The sequence below is a fragment of the Mauremys mutica genome, chromosome 1 (assembly GCF_020497125.1).
Source record: "Mauremys mutica isolate MM-2020 ecotype Southern chromosome 1, ASM2049712v1, whole genome shotgun sequence".
Taxonomy (NCBI): domain Eukaryota; kingdom Metazoa; phylum Chordata; order Testudines; family Geoemydidae; genus Mauremys; species Mauremys mutica.
Genome location: NC_059072.1, coordinates 253944004 through 253967287, shown reverse-complemented (window position 1 = coordinate 253967287; position 23284 = coordinate 253944004). Strand labels below are relative to the sequence as shown.

The following is a 23284-nucleotide window of genomic DNA, read 5'->3' as shown; positions in this document are numbered from 1 at the left end:
GAAAGAGGGAGGTGGAAGAATTGTCAAAAGTTTAAAATCTACAGGGAACTAAACATCCTCACAAAAGGATCATACTATTAGTTTGGCAAAAAAAGCATTAGTTCTGAAAATTAATTATATATGTGTACAAGAGACTACTGATAATAGCGTTTTAGGGGTTGCATTAGTAAGGTAGGCAGAATTTTGATAATAAGAGGGGTTTAGTTATTTATATATTTTTAATTTAAAATAATCTCACTGACCTGAATTGTACTTTAAGAGCAAGTTCGATACTCAAAGTCCCTGCATCTGTGAAAAACTGAACATTTACAGTGTCCAGTTACTCCTGAATGACTCAGCTAACTGCACTTATACACATAACCTTTTAGAACTAAACCTCACCAGCCTAGAACAGTGTTATTATAACTAGTCAGTTATCTACAGTGTTTGACAGAGTCTTTATAGAAAGAGAAAAATGGCAGAAACTGCTTTACTTTTCCTCTGTGGATCGTCGGTAAAGAGACTCGCCCAAGTATTCTAGCCTCTCCCTCAGTTCAAGATCCTGGTACAAGCCTTTGGGAACCTTGTTCAGGCCGTAAAGCAATCCATACAAGCAGCCAGCAATAGATCCAGTGGCTGCGCTCTCACCTGTAAAATTAAACACAATTGTGTGCAGTTCTGTTGTCGTGAAAAATGCACTCTCCTTTGCAGATATATCACTACACAGAGAAGGAAGCTTTAAGCCACTACGGCAGAGATTTCTACTTATATGTGAAGAATCCTGTGGCACCTTATAGACTAACAGATGTTTTGCAGCATGAGCTTTCGTGGGTGAATACCCACTTCTTCGGATGCATCCGAAGAAGTGGGTATTCACCCACGAAAGCTCATGCTGCAAAACGTCTGTTAGTCTATAAGGTGCCACAGGATTCTTTGCTGCTTCTACAGAACCAGACTAACACGGCTACCCCTCTGATACTTATATGTGGTGTGCCAAAGAGACTCTCAGAACAGTAGCTCTAGGGAGTTCACCAACCAACTGGAATGTCAAGCCTCCACCTTTGCCAGAAGTAACGGGTCATACTGCATAACGTACTCCTGGGGGAATTCTGCACCAACAAATTAAAAATTCTGCACACAATATTTTAAAATTATGCATATTTTATTTGTTAAAATAATGCAAAATAATCATGTTGGTTTCAATTATTTTGGTAATTTATTTAAACTACAATACAATGGATGGAGAACGGAGTGGGGAGCACTGGAGGAAATCTCAAAATCCCATGTGTGTAATAGTAATGTAGCTAGTATTGACCCTTTACTTCTAGTTTTGTCAACAAATATATTCAGCCATACGCTCAGTGTTACATCATAGGCAACTGAAGAGCAAGCAAAGGCTGGGGACTCAAATTCACAATTTATATTGGCTACTGACCATCTCCAGAAAAGTCATTAGCAATCAGTTCATGGAGCACATTTTGATAGGAAATGTTAAAAATTTAGACAAGTTCTATTCTCTAAAGCACCATAAGCATTTATAAAGCCACACTGTCCTTTACAATATGTCTCTCAGGGTGCAACAAATCATTGCAGTTAACCCAGGGCTAGAAAGGAAGAGTAGCTACAGAAGAAACCACTAGATTGCAAGATCTTTAGGGCAGGGAATGTATCTTATTATTGTAATTAATAATTAAAAATCACATAATGGCTGTGTGTATATATCCATAGTATCTTGTGTTGAGATCCCATTAACTCTCACAAACCTAAGTAGGGATGGGCTGGGTCAGCACCTTAGACAGGGAGTCTCCATGGAATGCCTAGGTTGATTGTTGATGGCATCCTGCTGGGCTGAATCTGCAGTGTTGGTGATTCCGCATGAGGGTAGGGGGCAGGGCACAGTGATGAAGGAGCTATCTTTGGCATGAGATGCAACACAAATATATTAACCACTGTGACAGACCCAGGCCAGTGGGGTACAGGAGTCTGTTAGAGGGCAAATATACTGGTCACTGGATGAGTAGTTTTCTGTTCCCTGAGTGACCAGAGCAGGGGCTGCACTAGAGATCAGGAAGCTGCTAGAACCAATTAAGGCAGACAGGCTGATTAGAACACCTGCAGCCAATCAAGGCAGGCTAATCAGGGCGCCTGGGTTTAAAAAGGAGCTCACTTCAGTTTGTGGTGGGCGTGTGAGCAAGAGAGCTGAGAGGACATGCTGCTGGAGGACTCAGGAGTACAATTGTTATCAAACACGAGGAGGAAGGTCCAGTGGTGAGGATAAAGAAGGTGTTTGGAGGAGGCCATGGGGAAGTAGCCCAGGGAGTTGTAGCTGTCATGCAGCTGTTACAGGAGGCACTATAGACAGCTGCGATCCACAGGGCCCTGGGCTGGAACCCGGAGTAGAGGGTGGGCCTGGGTTCCCCCCAAGCCTCCCAACTCCTGATCAGACACAGGAGAAGTTGACCCAGACTGTGGGTTCCACCAGAGGGGAAGGTCTCTGAGGTGAGCAAATCTGCCAATAAGCGCAGGACCCACCAAGGTAGAGAAGGAACTTTGTCACACCACTTGTGTTCCTTTAAAGAGCACATGGTGTTTTTTATAAGAGTAAGGATGTTAAACCAGACAAACTACTGCTCAAGTAATTACATACTACAGTACCTGCCTGAAAACTCCCTGCAGTTTTAATTGCATTCAGTATTCTTTTTCTTCCCTCATATTATACACTTGGCTGCTATAGAACCACTCACAGAAAAACAACACATCGCAGACAGAGGTTGCTGTATATAAGTGGTGGTAAAGTGAACCGTATACATAGATATCCTTAATCTACTTGTTGTTGTGAGGCTTAATTCGCTAATGTTTGTAAAGCACTTTCCGAGCCTTGAATGGCAGGTGTTATTGACATAATAACACTGATCATGTGAAATTGATAAAGAATCAATAATAGGCAATATGGCAGATTTGATTTAGTCAGCAGCTTTACTGCTGAGATGCCTTTTTCGTGACTTAAAGGTTGCATCTCATACAACAATGACCATTTTGCCATTTAAACTCTAGGGGATTCAAATACTTGACATTATAAAGGAACAACAGGATTACTCACCCCCATGGAACATTGCTCGGTTGCAAAGTTCTGTCCAGTCACCACCACATCCTAAAAGAGCATCGTATGCAATCATAGGAGCATCATGGCCTCTTCTTCCACCCCGTCCTTCAGAACTCCACCTCCTGTAAGTCTAAAAGAATAGTTGTCAAGTTGGTCACAAAGCATTGCAAATGTTCACCACCTTTCACATGCAGAATGATATACTGTAAGACACTTATACCCCAAGATGGTTGATAAGGACCTGCATTCAGGGGAAGCTCACTCCTATCTATTTGTGACATTTTGTATGGAGCAGTGGAGGGGTGCCTCTGATCTTCCCATTTACAAATGCAACCACAATATTAATTTGAGAGATTTTTTCAAAGCCTCCTACCACTGACAAATTCCCTGATTCCTCTGCTGAATAGTCCCCCCCAGAAGCAGCCCTGCCTCTCAGGGACAGCCAGAGGCTTTAATGCCAACAGTCATGTAGGCCAGAAGGAAACAAAATACTTGTAACTACTCTGCAGGCTGGATCAGGAGCAAAGGTCTCTAGAATTCAACTGAGCCAGGAATTTCAAGAAGCTCATCAAGTCAGAGTCTCATTTCACATCTTAAAAGTTCATACTCATAGAAATTAGAGGTGGAAAAGATTTATTAGGTTGTCTTGGTCTCCTCTCAGACAATGAGGAATTGGTCTCCATTCCCCCTACCATATATTCTCAAATGTTTTGTCCAGCCCAGTTTTAAATGTTTTTACTGTGTCCTCTTGCACATGTGTCCAAATGTCTCCACTTCTAGATATTTTATTTCAAATCACTTTCTCACCTTGTCCTGCCAGGCCTCCCTTCCTCTCAGACTGCTCAGAACAACAATATTGAAAATGATCTTCAAATACAAGAGGCAGAATACTTCCTCAGCAACAAAACCCCCTGGGCCCATCAAACAAGCCCTAGAATAGGTGCATCCAGACTTGACCTTTTTTACCTGCCCCAATTTCCAAACCACATCCAAAGTGCATCTGTTATGCTTATACCAAAAACATCATTTTGATCAAAGATTGGCCCGCAAGCCAGTTTTTTATCCCCTTAACATATAAAATACAACATAGCAATTTGAGTTGTACTTCCTTCAACTAGGGCTGAATTTGGCCCTGAGCTTTATGGTGTCCTGAGGACTGTGTTGGAACTGCAAGCTATTGTGTTAAGAGCAGTGTGTGTGTATTTGTTTGTCTGTCCCTAGTTCCACGTGCAGGCTAGTGGGCTCTGCAGCAAAGAATGGGAGCATTCAGCAGAGTCAGTGTGCAGACTGTCAGCTGGAGTAAGGTGAGATGAGCTGTACCTCTCTGCTTAGGGAGCAGCCAGTTTTGTTTCTCTCTGTTTAGGAGTTCTTGTGTGTTCTGAGAAAGTAGTGTTACACTGCAGCCTTCCAGCTGGAGTATTATATATTTTATCTAACTTCTGTTTGTATGCTATGAAAATAACTTTAATTTAAGCTTTATATATTTATATACTGTGCACCCACACATATATCAAAGGGGGAGGGGTCTCAGGCTAGACTGCAGCATCACTTTCTCCTTACTTTCATGTTTGCAAACAGGCAGTGCCCATCTGCTTCTGCTGTCATCGTACACAAGTAGACTGTAAGACCTTAATTCTGCAACCCTTATTCATATGAAGTAGCATTGATTTACACATAAAGTCCCATTGGGATTACTTGCATCAGTGCTATTCTGGATCGGGCTGCAGACATATGTCTCAAGTATCCTTTACTTTGAAAGTTGTCACTCATTTTAGTCCTGACGATACCTCCAGATTTGGTGTCTCCTAACTTATTGTCACTAAAGTAAGAAAATATGACTGAATACACACAGGGAGCAGAGCTATTAAGTGAGCAGGAGCCATCTTATTATCTACTATTGGTATTTCATTATCATCCATGGGGGCCCTCTGTCATGTATATAAGAGCACCAAAAAGTTTACAGAGCACTCCAGGTTACTCACTTTTCAGAACAGAACCAAGCTCTAAGGCAGGGGTGGCAAACCTGAGCCTGAGAAGGAGCCATAATTTACTAATGTACATCGCCAAAGAAACACGTCAGCAGCCCCACATCAGCTTCCCCTCCTGCTCCCAGCCCCTCCCACCCACCAGCAGCCCTGCCAATCAGCACTTCCCCCTGCTTCCCCGCACCTCCCGATCAGCTGTTTCGTGGCATAAAGGAGGCTCAGAGGGGGAGTGGGAGGAGCGATGGCATGGGAGGCTCAGGGGAGGGGGCGGGAAGAGGGGAAGTGGGGGCAGGACCTGTGGCAGAGCCGGGGTTAAGCAGTGAGTGCACACATACACACACACCGGCACATTGGAAAGTTGGTGCCTACACAAGGAGCTGCATATTAACTTCTGAAGAGCCAGATGTGGCTCTGGAGCCACAGGTTGGCCAGCCCTGCTGCTCTAAAGGACTGGTAGAACTGATATATGGGGAAAGTTTAAAATAATTTCATATTTATTGCCAGGCTGCTAAGTAAGTTGGAAACATGAGAACTATCTTCAAATACGGGAAAGTCATAAACACCAAGGAAGAAGAGGAATTTATTTAGTTTGGTTCAAGGAGCAATAACTAAAAGTAATGGGATTAAATTAAAAACAATGTAGACTACAAAATAAAGTACCCTGGGAAGTGGTGAAACACCATCGCTTGAGATACTTAAAACAAGACTGGACAAAACCACTGTGGGAATCAATTCTGTATTGACCAGGGAATGGACTAGGTTGGGGATTTTCAAAGAGCCTTGAGAGAGTTAGGTGCTCAACTCCCATGGTAATTTCTATGAGAGCTGGTCATCCATTTCCTTTAGGGACCTTTGAAAATTCTAGCCTAGATCTCTGAGTAGGGCTTTTCCATCTTTAATAGCCATGATTCACTGCAATTTGCTTCTCAATTTCACACTTCTCTAGATGTTTATACATCTGGCCAGCTTGACTTGTATTGTATTTCTCCATGTAATGGGTTATACTGGCCCTTTAAAGAAAAGAGAAATCATGTTGGGGGATGGGACAGCAAAGTCCAGGCTATTCTGTTCCCCTTTCCTCCTGATTCTTCTTTTCCTTAAAGTGCCAATATATGCTGTTTCACTCCCATTCCATGACTATCGCTTAGAACCTTATTCCTGATTCAACTGTAACCATTTCTTGTATTAACTCACATGTTAAGTAAAGATGGAATGATTTTTCTTGTCAGCAAATAAGCAAAAAACCTTTTCAGAAGAACCCCCATCCTATGGGGCAGCAAAGACCTTTAACAACCATCTCGGATTATCTCTCTGGAAATGTCTGTTAGTAATGAGATTTTCTGAGCTCTTCTTGAAATTACATTTGCAGATTTTTACCTTTTCTCTCTCCTCAGCATCATAATTATCAGGAAAGACGGGTTTATTCTGATTATCTTCAGTGATTTCTCTCTCCTCCAAATAGAACTGCCATTTGGCTTCAAAGTAAAACCAGTGCTCCTGATATTCTGAATGCAAAACAAACTAATGGTGTAATATTTCATCTTGACAAGACTTTCAGGTGCACTTATATAGCTTTTAAAGAGAACAAAACAGGGTTTTCCCAGTAAAACTTTGTATTCTACAGCAATGTAACTTTAATAATTCACACACTCTCAAGCAGGATCAAACTGCATGTTCTATTTGATTATATCAATGGAACAGGTAATAGGAAGGCAGGAAAAATGAATATTAAAAGAAAGAGAAAATTAAAAATGGTAAGAACTGCAGAATTATCTTAAACATCCAACAAACTGGAAATAGGAAATACAGCATGATATGAGATTGAGACAGTGCAACCTTCACCTGAAACAAACAGTATAAAAGAAAAAGATAAATGTGAATTACAGGGGAGAAAAATTACTCTATGCCTTTGTTTGTTGGTGTTCCTTTATAGCAAATCACGAATACAAACATTTACTTTTGTTTGGTTGAGTTTCTTTAAAACAAAACAATTTGCTGGGAGGGGTGTGCTTTTTTTACCTTAGAAATATGTGGACGGTCAAGTCTTACCTTCCCTGGTTTTGCTGGAGGACTCAGAGATGTGGACTAGAGAGCTTTTCTCCCAATTGTTTGAATGAAACAGGTGTTGAAGATACCAAACAAAATACAAAATGTTTTATACAGCCTGAATATAAATCACTTTCCATCTCAATTATTCAGATTTTATAGGTAAGATTTCTCTAGTGTCTTGAACCTACTAGTTCTTCAGTCATCCATAGAATCTTCCAGGAAAAACTGAGTAAATAAAGACCAGAACTTACAAAACAGGAGGAGAAAACCTTCAGGCCATCTTTATATATCACCTACTTTTTTCTCTGGTCAGTGAGAAAAAACAGTGAATCTTGAAATCTGCAAACACACATGCTTAACTTTCTGTATATAAGTAGTCCCATTATCTTCAATGGGACTACTGATGTCCTTGATTCAGCAAAGTACTTAAATATCTTACCTTGCTTACCTTTTTAAGCAAGTGCTTAAATCCAATCCTATTCACTAAAACATTTAAACATGCACTTAAGTCTTATTGACTTCAATGGGTGTACTCATGTGTAAAGTCAAGCACATGCATATTTATTCGCAGGATTGAGACCATGAGGGGAAAGGTGGAAAAAAGGAATAGGTGACAAAGATGACTAGGGTTAAGAATTCAAAAAGCAATGAGATGGAGAAGGCCATTAAATAAGCCATTGGAAAGTTGGCACTTCAGTACAGGAGTATGATTGCAGGTGTGTTCAGCATCACTGCTGCTCCAAATTAAATACAAACTAAGTCTGAATTCTGTTTCCCCTTCAACCATGGTGACAATCAGGGTACTGACTTCCCAGGGGAAGAAAAAAGGGGCGGAACCCAAACCAATAAGCAAACTGAATCAAATGATTGTATATGATATTATTGTATATGAAAGTGTATCAGATAAGATATTGTATAAAAACTGATGACATGCTGGTCATTAATATCACTGCATGATGTCTGTACTGATGGTGTGTAAAGAGATAAGCATATGCTCTGGAAATATGTTCCTAAAATATGTTGTGGAGAGAGCTGATAAACAAGCCTGCCTTAGACAAAGAAATGTGGATTTATATGTCTGAATAAAGCTTTGTAAGCCAGAGGACAATTAAAGTACATTTACATGTAAGATAAACAAAGCCACCCAGCTAATTAGCAGAAAATAGCCTACTGAGCACACTGGGAGACAGAGTCTGCACCCCTAGCAATTTTTCCTGGCTCTTGAGGTAAGACATTGCACTTTGGGGAAATATAAAAGGAACACAAAAAGCTATTCCAGTTATCCATCACTTAGGGAACAAAGAGGACAGCACCCTAAGATTTTGTGAAAGTGGGGTCCTCTGACCTGGAGGGCTAGAGTTTCTGGTAGCCTGATTTAAGTGAGAAAACGGGTTAGGCAAAGAACCTGCTAAAATTAAGTTTTAATCACTAGAAAGCATGTTTTGTTTTGTTTTGTTTGCAATCACACCTGCCTCCATTTTCTCTTGCTTAGTATCACCTAAATCTCTGTTCTTTATTAATAATTGTATTCTTAGTTTTACTATAAAGCATCTTAGTGCTGTTATTTTGAAGCAGAGTGAGAGTTAGGTGAACTTAACAGGCTGGTGTGTGCCCTGTCTCTTTGAAGGCAGCAAATTTAGTCATTTCTGTGAGTGTCCAGTCAGAGGCACTGCAGAGAGACATCTTCGGGGGAGGTCGGGAACTGGGGTTCACTGAGTGTTACCTGCAAGGCAAGGTTCAGACTGGCAGAGTCTCTAGGAGTTTGCTGGTGAGGCAGACAGACTGGTGTGGCAGGGAGCTGACATACAGTTTAATCTCCAGCAAAGCTCACTTCTGGTTCTGGGTTCCTTGAGGAGAGTGTCACAAACACTCAGACCTGACAGAAAATTAGCAACTGTGCACACACAGTAGTCACGTTTCTAAATGAAGCAATTTGGTTCTTTCTTTTTCCTTCTTTTTTTTCCTCTTCCAAAAAGGCTAAGCAAGTGTTCCTCATTAAGAATTAATATCCTGAAAACAGTTCATCTTCATATATCAAAAAACAAAAGCTGTTTTTGTTTACTCTGGTATTTTCTACATGCTGGTAGCTCTCCTACCCTGCACTTCCCAGAGGAGTGGGTGAAAGTATAATGACAGTAGAGTCTACAGCACTCCTGATGCTGCATTAGTTGCCATAGATCCCTGGGGGGCAGGAGAGAATCCAACCCCCCAACAGAGTTCCCTTACACCCACACCAGGACCCAGGGTTCATAGAATCATAGAATATCAGGGCTGGAAGGGACCTCAGGAGGTCATCTAGTCCAACCCCCTGCTCAAAGCAGGACCAATCCTCAACTAAATCATCCCAGCCAGGGCTTTGTCAAGCCTGACCTTAAAAACCTCTAAGGAAGGAGATTCCACCACCTCCCTAGGTAAACCATTCCAATGCTTCACCACCCTCCTAGTGAAATAGTTTTTCCTAATATCCAACCTAAACCTCCTCCACTGCAACTTGAGACCATTACTCCTTGTTCTGTCATCTGCTACCACTGAGAACAGTCTAGATCCATCCTCTTTGGAACCCCCTTTCAGGTAGTTGAAAGCAGCTATCAAATCCCCCCTCATTCTTCTCTTCTGCAGACTAAACAATCCCAGTTCCCTCAGCCTCTCCTCATAAGTCATGTGCTCCAGCCCCCTAATCATTTTTGTTGCCCTCCGCTGGACTCTTTCCAATTTTTCCACATCCTTCTTGTAGTGTGGGGCCCAAAACTGGACACAGTACTCCAGATGAGGCCTCACCAATGTCGAATAGAGGGGAATGATCACATCCCTCGATCTGCTGACAAAGGTCAGGATTTTGCCCAGGTGCAGGACGTGGAGGAGCCCAACACAGAGAGGGTTCAGTTGGCATTTGCTGACCTTGGCCATCCTTAACACCACCAGTGGTATCATGCTGAACACACCACGAGGTACTTTCATTCTGCTACAGGGAGCCCAAGCAGCAGTTGATTAGTATCTTAAAATTTGAAATTCTATGTTCGAAAAAAGCAGAGTGAAAATGTCTACCTACATCTTAAAAACCATGAGAGTATTTTAAGAGAAAAAAAGTCCTGGTTTAAATAAACCACCACACACAATTCATTTGATCATCATGTGATTTTAAAACTAGCTTAAAAACTCAAAAGACCTAGCAATTATCTCTGCTTTTCTGTTGCACGCACCAGCATAGTACCCTGGTGCTAAAAACATAAATGATTTCCCCCTCACAACACTGCTGTAAACTAAGGAAGTATTATTATCCCCTGTTTACAGATGGAGGATGTGAGGAACAAAGAAGTTAAGTGATTTTCCCAGTCCCATGGAAAATCTGTAGCAAAGCCAGAAATTAAACCCACGCCTCCAAAAGTCCTGTGCCTGAACCACAAAACCATCCTTCCTGTATTTTGGCCCAGTTTTTCAACCCTTACTGGTGTTGAGTACTTACTTGCACTCCAGTAGTCATACTGAAGTCAATGGACTACACATGAGAGTAAGTGTAACTTAGTGAGAGCAACAGACCTTTTGGAATTAAATGGGTCTCATTGTCTTTGTGACAGAAACAAAAATGGTTTTCTAAAAATGTAGGGCTCTGTTCAGCAGAAATTCTCTTCAGTGCATCTCAGCAGCCAAGGGTCTCGAGCCTGAGATGGGAGATTTTTTTTCCCCTTCCAAAATAGCCCCAAGCTCCACAATGCCATTATTATACAGTGCATTCTTCAGGAGTCCCACATATCTTTACACATCTGTGGGTTCACCCTGGTGGAGTGACAGGATCCTTCTGTAAAGTCAGTCAAAGTGAGACCTATATATACTAATCCTGCACCTGCTGCTCTTAGGTCTAGTCTATAAAAAAAACCAAACAAACTTAGAGCAGAAGAGGCTGCAGTAAAAGAATTCAGTGTGTTCCAGAAAAACTTCTTGCTTGTCCACATTTTTTTAGCTGCAACTTTATCTCTCAAATAAATCTTAGTTCTTGGATGCTCCAAGTAAAGATTTAGATGTAGTCTGATCATCACGTTCTCCAGGCCCCTATAACTCTTTAGAACAGATGGAAAAAACATTTCATAGGTAACATTTTTGGGGACACATCAAAGTGACTTTGGAAGTGAATTAAGTTAAATCAAATTAAGGACACTTTAATTCTGAGCAAAAGCATCTACACAGGAATTTAATGTGGTTTAACTAATCCTCTTTAAATTCACTCATTTAGCTACTTTCCCAAGTGTCCTCCTGTAGACATTTGTTCACATTAGGACAACAATACTACAATATGGTGATCCTAGGCAAACAGGCACTAAAAAGCTGTTGTGTATAAGATGCAGTAACATTATCTATCTCAAGAGACCTGTTTCACTCAACTGTTTTGAACAATGAGTACAACAGAACATATCCTAAATGTTTGCACGGAATAGCAACAGCCAGATTTGAACATACAGACAAAGGATGAATTAACTGTTCTCTAAATATATGCATCTCCAGCTGCGTTATGGCTTCTATTGGCAAAATGAGGCGTGTCTATTGAATTTCTAATGGAAAAAGTTGTACTGATCACTTGGGTCTCTTCTACTGTACAATTTGATGGAAGACAGCTGAAACAGCTTAAATCTCAGCATACATGCTTTGCAAATGATTTGCTGACAAACATTCTTCCTACCTTGTAATGACATTGGAAGACTCCCTACAAAATAAATCTGGGCAGTTTAGCATTATAATTATTGTTTTGTCTGTTTATATAGTGCCATTAGTGTGCTAGGCAACTTGCAAGCCATATGAAAACAAGGTCCCTACCCTGAAGAGTTTGCAGTCTAATGTGCAGACAATGTGGAAAAACAACATGTAAGCACATGAGATGATGGGAACTAACAAAAGTGGCGCGATTGAGCAGTGAAGTTTAATGGGTGTCTTTATAGGTGATTGGTTTTTTAAAAAAAAATAGTTTTAGTTTAGGAGTGTTACCTGCCATGTGTCGAATGGTCTTTTTGCAATATTCTTCAGCCATTGGGACCACCTTCATCATTTCCCTTCCCCACTGCACAAGGGGTTTTCCTTGTATTGCATATGATACAAACAGAGCTGTACAAAAGGACCCTAAAAAGCCTAGAATTAACATATAATATTAATAATTACTAACATGTGATCTACATTTCTACTGTAATAAATAATAATAAATAATAATAATAATAAAGACATCTTCGGCATAGCCTCAGGAAAATCATTACTAGCTGTGTCATATCTCTAGGATGGTTTAACAAATCCATCTGACCTATGTCTTTCTGTTTAATGGGCTCACACTTGGTATGTCAGGACTCTTGGCTGAAGCACACTGCTCACTGGATGACGACTTATTTCACATATGAGGGAGATTCTGTTCTCAGCGGTATAACATGACAGCAAATAATGCAGACGTCCAAAATAAATATCATGTGTTCATATGATACTTAAAATCTTTTAACTCAAGTCACATGGAACAACTGACATGGACCAAGTAATTCAGTTATACTCTAAATCACTTTGTTTACAAAATCATTCAGCTTGCAGACAGATTAGGATTTTAGATGTAATACTGTTTCTTGCTCATTTTACTCTGAGTAACTAAGTCATTTCTTCATAGACGTTATGCACACTACTATGTTCTGTAGGTTTCTTCCTATTTTGTTTTGGGATCTAACTGCCCTCAATAGGAAGCTGTGCAAGTGGTCTATGGTGTATATTTGCAGGTTGCAGATCAAAGAATTTCACTGTTCAAGATAATATTTTCTTTTAAGAGACACTTGCAATATTGGCTGAGTTAGAAAATTACTTGCTTGTTTTCTTATCTACTTGTGAAATTTTTGAGCTTTTTTTCAAATACAGCAAAAAATACCGAGTGCAAACTTTAAAATAAAGCTAAGAAACCAGCTCGGTAACTGTAGACCCTAAAGCCCCAAATGCAAAGCACTGGAACATGTGCTTAACTTCAAGCATATGAGTCAATGGTACTGCTCACATGCTTAAAGTTAAGCACTGGCCTAAGTGTCTTGCTGGATCAGGGCCTTATTCCTTATAGGAACATCCCCAACATTTTGGCCATTCAATCTTTTTAGCACCTAAAGGTGTCGGACTATGCCATAATTCTGTTTCTCTCCACAGAATGAATTTTCCTGAGAGCATAGTCAAAGAGCAAAGGTGCAATAAGAAGTATCAAGTATCAGAGGGGTAGCCGTGTTAGTCTGGTTCTGTAAAAGCAGCAAAGAATCCTGTGGCACCTTATAGACTAACAGACGTTTTGCAGCATGAGCTTCCGTGGGTGAATGCCCACTTTGTCGGATGCAAGAGTGGAAATTTCCAGGGGCAGGAAATATAAGCAAGCAAGAAGTAAGCTAGAGATAACGAGGTTAGATCAATCAGGGAGGATGAGGCCCTGTTCTATCATCCTCCCTGACTGATCTAACCTCGTTATCTCTAGCTTGCTTCTTGCTTGCTTATATTTCCTGCCCCTGGAAATTTCCACTCTTGCATCCGACGAAGTGGGTATTCACCCACGAAAGCTCATGCTGCAAAACGTCTGTTAGTCTATAAGGTGCCACAGGATTCTTTGCTGCTTTTAATAAGAAGTATGCCACTCACTGGTGGGGACTGTGTGTTTGTTAAAGACATGGCCATCATGAAACATCCAGATAAAACAGTACAAAATGCAACTACAGTAGTTGCATTAAGTTAGGAATACAATAATAAAGCACATATGTGATTTGTGATCTTAAATATTTTGTTGGTGGCACTAGATTTATTAAATACAGACGTGCTATAGGAAAATAAGTTTGCTGATAGAGTAATGCTGGTCTTCAAGGAATTGTAAGGGGTAAAAAATAAAGTATTTTATGAAGTTACAGCTCCAAATGAAACCATTTTACCTGTTCCATGTTGCAGTTCATTGTGTGTTTCTCTACTACTGTGTAAGTAGCACAGAAATATAAACATGAACCTTCAGAACACAAACAAATTAATTTTTTTAAATTTCTTCCTAAAACATGTGGATTTGGAAACATCTTGATGTCCAGATTTGCTTCTCTTCACATCTATAGCTAACATAATCTGATGGGGCAAGACCCCATAAAAGAAAAACAGTATTTTCTGAAGGATAAACCTATGTGTTCACAGGATCATCTGGATAAATGTGAAATTGTTACACAGTAATTTGAGCAGGATAGTAACATGCAAATTCTTCAGTCATTACAAGTGATGTTTAAGGGGGTCTTCCACCCTACAGCTGGGGGTGCTATGTATTGAACAAATACCTCATGGAAGGCAAGGATCAAGCCAGGATTTAGGGATCTGCAGATACAGCAGTAGTTCAACCAAGTGAGCTAACAGGAGCTGTGCTAGTCTGTTCTAAATTGATAATCAGTTATATATATCACAGGCAAATAATTTTATTTCAGTGGATGTTACCTGTAGGGTGATTATGAGTCATTCGTCCACACTCGATGCTCACTTCGATAAGAGTTTCTAGCCTCTCAGGCTTCCAGTATTTCATCCCTAAACACATGGCTTTTGTAGCGGCTCCAAATCCAGAACCTACATTAAAAAATGTTACGGGCTTTAAAAAGGAAATAATTATACACAAAATGTAGAATGCCATTGGAAACAAGCATATTTTGTTAATTCTAATAACATTTAGGGAACGGAGAGCTATCAGTCAAACGGTACCACAGTTTTCATAGCCTCACACATGGATTTTTGCCTCCACATGTGGGAACCTCATTACAATTGTCACTAAAAGTCCTGTAAGGAACACTGTAGGTGCACAAAAATAAGTGTTCTTCCTTTTCCCTCATTTAACTCAAACACTTCTGAAATCATTGATCAGTCTTGGCTGACACTGGAGTTGCTTTGCTTTTTCCTGACGCCAACATTGAACATAGTGGTAGGAGAAACAGACAAGCTCAAAAAACATAGTGGAAAGCAAATCTTTCAAATTGTTTGTTTATAGGACCTGATTTTTCAGAGTACTTTTGTAGCATTGAATATGCTCAGTCACAGCACCCATTACTTCAATGAGCACTCAGCACTTCTCCAAATTAGACCCCAGGAGTCTCAGATTGGGCACCCAGAATTTGAGGAACACACGATTAATAAACACTGTGAAAATTCCGGTTTAAGTGATTTGTCCAGCATAAACTGGCAGGCAGATTCATCAGCCTAGGGAGCACCGAAAAGGCCAAACGCTCGAGTTTAGTTCTACACTTTTTTCCTTGGGCGGGCTTTAACCAGAAGATGTTCAAAGTCATACACCGCACATACTAAGAGACCTTTCCACCTTTTGCAGGCTGGGAAAGAAGAAGACATATAATTTTCCACACTAAAGCTTCCCTGATGACTGGTCTCTTCTGTCTGCAGCTCTTACCTAAGAGGCAGGAAACCTTATACAACCTGAATTCTGGCATTTCCTAACTTTTGAGTGCTTTACTTTGCAACCTTAATGTTCTTCTAACATGGGTTTTTTTATATATATAATTTCCTAAATTCTAAAAAAAAGCAAAGTCCATCATGTCGAATCATATTGACTCCATCACCAGATCTGAAACCTTTAGAACCACATGAAACTGTTTTACCACTTGAACTAGCAGATGACAGTAGTAGGTTGTAATCCTCTATGTGGACCAGCCACTAAAGGGGATAAGGCAGACACTTTGCTTGGTGAGTTTAATATCTTTTTTCCAGACAAGAGCAATGTTGAGACTCAAATATGCTGGGTTCTCTTCCCGGTTCTGGAAGGGAATATATGCTCTAGTGCTTTTAGACTCTTTTGCTCTGTCCCATAGGATTGTGCCCCTTTGTTCCAGTCCCCCTTTGCCCACCATTTCTGGTCCCTCTCTGTTTTTCACTCTTCTACATTCACATCAAGCTGTTTCCTTCTTCTCCTTCAAGCTGACATAGGCACCAGTCGGGGGAACATTGAGACCATGGGGGAGAGAGTCTCCCTCATCTCACTTCCATTCCCTAGTGCCATGATGGCCTCTAGCAGCTGAGTGGTGTAACTGCAGGACAAGACCCCCTCAGTGCCTGCAGCCCTGGCGTAGAGCATGCTCAGTGCAGAGAGAAACTCGGAGAATTTAGCTGCCAAACCCTAATAAGACTCTCCATTTGGGTGTATTGGCACAGTAACAGCAAAAGGTACACCTCTGATACCAGGGTGACCCACCTGTCAAATTTTAAGTCTTTGGTCCAGAGCATGGAGGGCCCAGAGCTTCTTAATTAAATGGCTATGAGAATTTTTTTTAACAATGGCAAAACAACATATTTCCCTATAACCTCTTAGAAACAGCTGAGCCATGTTTGTTGAAGCCTTAAAAAAAATTCAGCCCAAGGCAAATGCCCAGCATGGAAATTTTCAGCCTGAACAATTAAAGTTTAGCAAAGTTCTGAGTCACTGAAAACAGGGTCGTACAATGGAAAACATTAGGCAACATTAACTACAAGTGTCACTGCCAGTTCAGCCTATAATACTAGAATCGTTTCATCCCTTAATGTAATACAGCTGCCTGTGAAACAGAATATGGCCATTATTTGACAGTGTACAGCAACAGTACACAACAATTTATCACAAGAAGTGACTAGGATGACTGTATCCAGAGGAAACTGAGCACACAAAATTTATGTAGGCAGTATGTAGTTACCCACTATGCAATTTGCCCCAGGACATGGAGGCTGACATACCAACTTTTGCAAAAGTGAAACACTCTAGAATGACCACAAGAAATCAAGAATTTGGTTCTAACCTCATCTGAAAGCTTAATCCGATCACCAGACTTTCAATTCTACTGGAATCTTCTAATTTCATGAAGAAACTTGGAGCCTTGGGTATAGGGAATCTCTCACCTCAATTAAATTTTGCTCTGCTCTCAAGATTAAAAAAAATCCTTCTTGAAATATACAGATCAGCATTTCTTAGAATAGTTGGGCAAAACACAAGATGGAGCAGTGGGGACAAAAAATTTAACTGGCTTCAAAACTAGGCTTGATAAGTTTATGGAGGGGATCGTGTGATGAGACTGCCTACAATTGCACCTAGTTGATCTGTGACTGTTAACAGCAAATATCGCCAATGGCTAGTGATGGGACACAAGATGGGGAGGGCTCTGAGTTACTACAGAGAATTCTTTCCTAGGTGTCTGACTGGTGGGTCTTGCCCACATGCTCAGGGTCTAACTGATCACCATATTTGAGGTTGGGAAGGAATTTTCCTCTGGGTCAGATTGGCAGAGACCCTGGAGGTGTTTCACCTTCCTCTGCAGCATAGGGCATGGATCACTTGCAGGTTTAAACTAGTGTAATGGTGGATTCTCTGTAACTTGAAGTCTTTAAACCAGGATTTGAGGACTTCAGTAACGCAGCCCGAGGTTAGAGATCTGTTACAGGAATGGGTGGGCAAGGTCCTGTGGCCTGCAACATGCAGGAGGTCAGACTATCATGATGGTCCCTTTTGACCTTAAAATCTATAAGTTTTCATTTTAGAGAATTCTAGCTTAAGGCATCCTAAGAACTATACTTCCAGCATGAGAAAAAGAAGAAGAGGAAGGCTGAGAAGAATAGATAAGAACCCAAAGAGCTAATTAAATTATGTAACCGTGGTATTCTGTTTCTAGAGGTACACCTCTACCCCATTATAACACCACCTGATATAACACAAATTCAGATATAATGCGGTAAAGCAGAGCTCCGGGAGGGCAGGGCTGCGCACTCCGGTGGATCAAATCAAGTTTGATATAACGCGGTTTCACCTATAACGCAGTAAGATTTTTTGGCTCCCGAGGACAGCGTTATATCGAGGTAGAGGTGTATATATAACTTTCTCAGGGCCACACATGCAGTCTCCCACTGATTGAATTGCCTCAGACTTGGCTTAAAATCAGCCAGAGCATGCATAGTGCCCATCACAGGGACATTGCCAAGTCCCTGACACACAGGAGGAGTAAATGGATTGGAGTTGCCAGGATTGCTTTCCTTGCCTCCCAGCAACTGTGTTGAGGGACTGAGCATGTGAGAGAGGAGCTATTCCTGCTGAAGAGAGTTGGCTGCAGAAGAGGGGGAAAAACAATGATAGCATTGCACTGCAGTGTTTTGGTCCTGATAGTGCGTCAATATTTGATGCTGTTGAGTGGCGAGACACAGGCGAGATTATCCCTTCCCACACCTCCCCTGTGGCTGGAAGCAGCTCCCGTCCCTTCCCTCCCACACAGTGCCAAAAGGCTGCTGCTGGCCACATCCTAGTGTGAACCCTGGCAAAAATCTGGGACCCTGCTTGCCCCGCCCATGTGTTGTCTCGGGAAGATTTAGTGCCAGGTATCAGGAGAGGCGGTTCTGTGCTGGGGGCCCAGCCAGGCATGGAGCATGGAGAGTGCCAGGTAGGGAGGGCGGGTTGGTCAGTCACCCCCCGCCCCCGTGTGAGAGAGGGGTATGGAAGTGTGTGTGTGTCACCTCTCCCCGTGTGAACCCTAAAGCCTTAGAGATAAGAAGATAAATAAAAAGAATCCAACTACACAGTATTTCTTTTTAACAGGGGCTCAGTCAACTTGATGTTAATTTGAACGTTTGTACTGCATAGTTCTGATTGATTGCCATTGAACTTGCTTGAAAACAAGTAATTTTACCCGATGTCCCGTATTCCGCACAGGGAAATATGGTCACTCTACCTATCTATCTCAACTGCAAGCTCAACAATTTGTCTTTTTCAATGGGATCATTAAAAAGATCAAAAACTAGAGAAACAAAAATGGAAACATGGTGGAAAATATTCCTTAAAATAAACATGAAATTCAAAGACAAAAATCTGGACCCAGAAGCATAAGGCCAAGAATAAAGTTTCTTTAAATAGATGTTAAGCAGGCCAGAGTTGATTTACAAAAGGACATAGTGCCCTACAAAAGGAATTTCTTGCATATCACTTGCCATCTTTGGACAAACATAGCACTGTTACAGTACTAATATCTTATTTGTGGCAGGGGAAAAATAATCTATTTCTAGATATTTCACTTTAAAATAAATGTCTTATTAACAGTCAACATATAACAGATAGAAAATACCGTACCCTTTTCATTAAACGGTGTATGCCAAGCTAGGAGATAGTTATCTGGTTTTAACTGTGAGCAACCTTCAATGGTAGCGGGGTCTGACCATTTCCCTGGAAGTTTGTCAATAATCTCAACATAGCGTTTTACCAAATCACGATACAGGTCTTCTAAACACCAGTAATCTGTGTAGAATAAGGAATAAAGGACCATTATAAATGGAAAAAGAAGAGGGGAATATTGAAAAATACAAAAAATAACCCAATCATGCATTTTTCAAATATGACTATTTTTCATTTCTAATTTATGTGAAGATTTGTTAACATAAATGAATACAAACACATTTATACAAACCATTAAAACAGCCCTGGAGAGGGTACATCTGCATCTATGTCCAAATTACAATCAATAATATAAACAAGCAAAAGCAGAAAACACTAGAGAGGACATATTTGTGTTTAGTTATTATTTTAATTCCCTCCAGTAACTGTTGCTTCAGAGCCCACTTAGGCCCTCATTGAATAAGGTACTTAAACTTATGCCTCGTTTTAAGGGCATGAGAAGTCCCTTTGACTTTAATGTGGCTTTTCAAGTGCTTAAAGTTATGTACATGCTTTAATACCTTGACAAACCAGAGCCTCTGAGTTTATATGTGGACACTAGTCCAGTTCAAGACTGAATTACCCTGTTTAAAAATTTTCCACTGACTAGTTTTTAATTCTACTGATTCATTGTAATTAAGCACAGGGGCAAATTAGTGTTTTTTAATATATTTTTATTAATTGTATATTTTATATAGTTATTGATCATTTTATTTAGATTTGCATCCTCTTCAGTGCAGGGGTTTGTGTCTTCCTATATTTCTTCAGTGTCCAACACGACAAACTCTTGATCCTCGGTGGGTGTTACCATGATATAAATTATGATGAGGAGGAGGATTAATAATAGTAAATCTATATAATCTTAATTTTCTCAGCAAATGATTCTCTGAAACATGGTCATTAACTACATTTGCTTGTTGGTTATTTCTACTGTGCTTAAACCTGAGGTCTTTACTGAGAGCCCTTAGTCATGTTGAATAATACATTACTTCTTCAGTAGGACTACTTGTTGGAGTAAGTTACTAAGCACACCAGCAACTCATCAGCTCATTCCAATTGGGCTTAAAAGAATGCACCTGGGCCCTTGAGGGAAGAGAGACCTGGTGAGTCAGGGCTGCCTGGGTCAGTCAGGAAAGGGCTGGTGAGATCTGCCAGAGACCGGGACAGGGGCAGGGGAGGGAGCTGCAGGAGGTCCCTTTAGGAAGCTGTAGATGGTTCCTGGGGGAGCAACAAGAGGGGTTTGCTGGCTAACTTCTCCAAGCCAGACGGTCAGGGCTGGAGACCAGAGAGCAGCAGAGGGAAGTGCCTGCTGGCTCTATGCTGGAGAGCCTAAGCTGAGAGCCAGAGAGGGCTGAAGGCAGGGGAGCAGCTGCTGTGCTTACCCACTGACATCGCCACACTGGAGAGCTGGAGCCAGGGGAACTGTGAGAAACCCAGGGGGGCAGCGGGATGCTCCCCTGGTGAAGATGCTGGGAAGAGCAGGGTTGCACTCAAACTGGACAGGGCAGAGGGCTGGAAAATGACTGATTGGGAGCCTCGGTGTGATTGGGAGCCTCTGGAAGATACCAGAGTGTTGTACGGAAAGACTCACAGAGAAGCTCGTGGGCTGCCCACTGGGAAGAGTGGGGTTTTAAGGACGGGTGCAGGGTTAATTCGGTTTAACGCTGCTAAATTCGAGATAAACTTGTAGTGTAGACCAGGCCCAAGAGATCACCAGCACTGAGCAGATCCTTCCATTGTAAGATCTTCACAACACAGACCACATCCGCTCTTGTGTTTATACAGTGTTTAGAGTAATGGGGCACACTCCCAGTTGAAACCTCTGGATGCTACCATAATATAAATATTTAATAACAAAACACACATACAAAAGGTGAGGTGAAAGAAGAGGAAATAATGAAATGTTGTTGCAGCTGCCACAAAGGATCATTATGTGTGTTATTAACCAATACAACTAATGGGATTTTTTTCTTGTTTTTCCTTTTTTGGGATCAGGGGGTCTTCCAAATTTCTGATAAAGTCCTAAGAAACCTCCTTTTTTCCCCTTCTATGTACATACAGCCTTATGCTCCTCAGTCTGCATCAAGGCCACCATCTTGGATGAGGAAGACAGGCGCCTTCAGATGCTGACAATGCTGCTCCGTAAGCTTTGAATGAGAGAAAACGATCCATTTAGCAGCAGCTTCACAGGAGAGAACTAAGTCACAGATACAAGTGGTAGCTGAATAGGCCCAATAGACTTGATTACTTTAGTTTTACTGCATTCATTTCAATGCTTTGACACCATTGTGAAATGAGAATCAGGTCAAATATCTTTTATTTGCTTTCAGCCCACCACAGTGTTACAGACTGCTCTAGTTCTGTTTTTCTTCAGAACATACGATAAAAGTTCATTCATCATGCTTGTGTTCTTCCCAGGCATGTGACTATGGGTTGAAGTCTTCTCTAAAATTTCCCTCTCCAATCTGCAGCTGTCTCAGTAGTCCAGTCATGCATTTTGTTATAGTTTCTCCAGTCAGTGTGTACCGCATTCAAAGTGCAGGATAAACACAGTCTGACATTGAGCCTGGGCAAATGAATGGATTAGATGATATGGACCTCAATTAATCAATAAATTAAATGAGAGTAATGTAATTAAAGCCAAGCAACATGGGTTTATGGGAAATAGATCCTGTCAAACTAATTCAGTATGTTTTTGGATGAGATTACAAGTTGGTTGATAAAGGTAATAGTGTTAATGTAACATACTTAGACTTCTGCAAGGCATTTGACCTGGTACCATGCAACATTTTGGTTAAAAAACTAGAATGATAGACAATTAACATGGCATACATTAAATGGATTAAAAGTTGGCTAACTGATAGGTCTCAAAATGTAATTGTAAATGGGAAGTTGTCATTGAACGGGTGTGTTTCTAGTGGGGTCCCACAGGGATTGGTTATTGGCCCTACGCTTTTTAACATTTTTTCAATGACCTGGAAGAAAACATAAAATCATCACTGATAAAGTTTGCAGATGACAAAAAAATTGGGGGAGTGGTAAGTAAGGAAGATGACAGCTCACTGATACAGAGCAATCTGGGTTGCTTCATAAGCTGGGTGTAGGCAAATAATATGTATTTTAATAAAATTAAATGTAAATGTATGTATAGAATCATAGAATGTAGGTCTGGAAGGGACCCCAGGAGGTCATCTAATCATCTCTTGCACTGAGACAAGACTAAGTATCATCTCTCTAAACCATCCCAGACAGATATTTGTCTAACCTGTTCATAAAAACTTCCAATGATGGAGATTCCACAACCTCCCTAGGAAATGTATTTCAGGGCTTAACCACCCTGACAGGAAGTTTTTCCTAATGTCTAAACTAAATCTCCCATGCTGCAATTTGAGCCTATTACCACTTGTCCTGTCCTCAAGTGAACAAAGGAGAACAGTTTATCACCCTCCTCTTTATTACGTACTTGAGGACTGTTATCGTGTTGCCCCTCAGTCTTTTCTTCTCCCTACTAAAAGGCAATTTTTCAATCTTTCCGCCTCATCATGGTTTCTAGACCTTTCAAGTATAGAGCAACAAAAATTATTACTTTCTCCAGTTTGTCCACATCTTTCCCAAAGTGTGGTGCCCAGAACTGGACATAGTACTACAGTCAAGGCCTTTTCAGTGCTGAGTACAGTGGAAGAAATACTTCTGTCTTGCTTCCAACATTCCTGCTAATACATCCCAGAATGATGTTTGCTTTCTTTGCAACAGTATTACATTATTGATTCATATTTAGTTTGTGAGCCACTATAACCCCTAGATCCCTTTTTGCAGTACTTCTTCCCAGGCAGTCATTTCCCATTTTATACTTGCGCAGTTAATTACTCCTTCTTAAGTGTAGAAGATGTCCACGCAGTGTGCAGAGGCAGTCAAAAAAGCAAACAGGATGTTAGGAATCATTAAAAAGGGGATAGAGAATAAGACTGAGAATATCTTATTACCCTTATATAAATCCATGGT

The 23284-nt window shown here is 40.9% G+C and overlaps 1 protein-coding gene across 2 annotated transcripts in view; it reads right to left on the bottom strand.

The window, feature by feature from the left end:
• Window positions 1–221: 221 nt before the first annotated feature.
• ADPRHL1 (ADP-ribosylhydrolase like 1) overlaps window positions 222–23284 on the bottom strand; it is a 32641-nt gene continuing 9578 nt past the window's right edge. For both annotated transcript variants that reach the window (XM_045007397.1, XM_045007391.1), the window contains exons 2-7: window positions 19202–19366; window positions 14563–14688; window positions 12091–12231; window positions 6445–6572; window positions 3080–3212; window positions 222–627 (exon numbers count right to left, since the gene is read on the bottom strand). In XM_045007397.1, the coding sequence (XP_044863332.1) occupies window positions 470–627; window positions 3080–3212; window positions 6445–6572; window positions 12091–12231; window positions 14563–14688; window positions 19202–19366 (851 nt within the window). In that variant the 3' untranslated portion in view covers window positions 222–469. The remainder of the gene's footprint in view (window positions 628–3079; window positions 3213–6444; window positions 6573–12090; window positions 12232–14562; window positions 14689–19201; window positions 19367–23284) is intronic.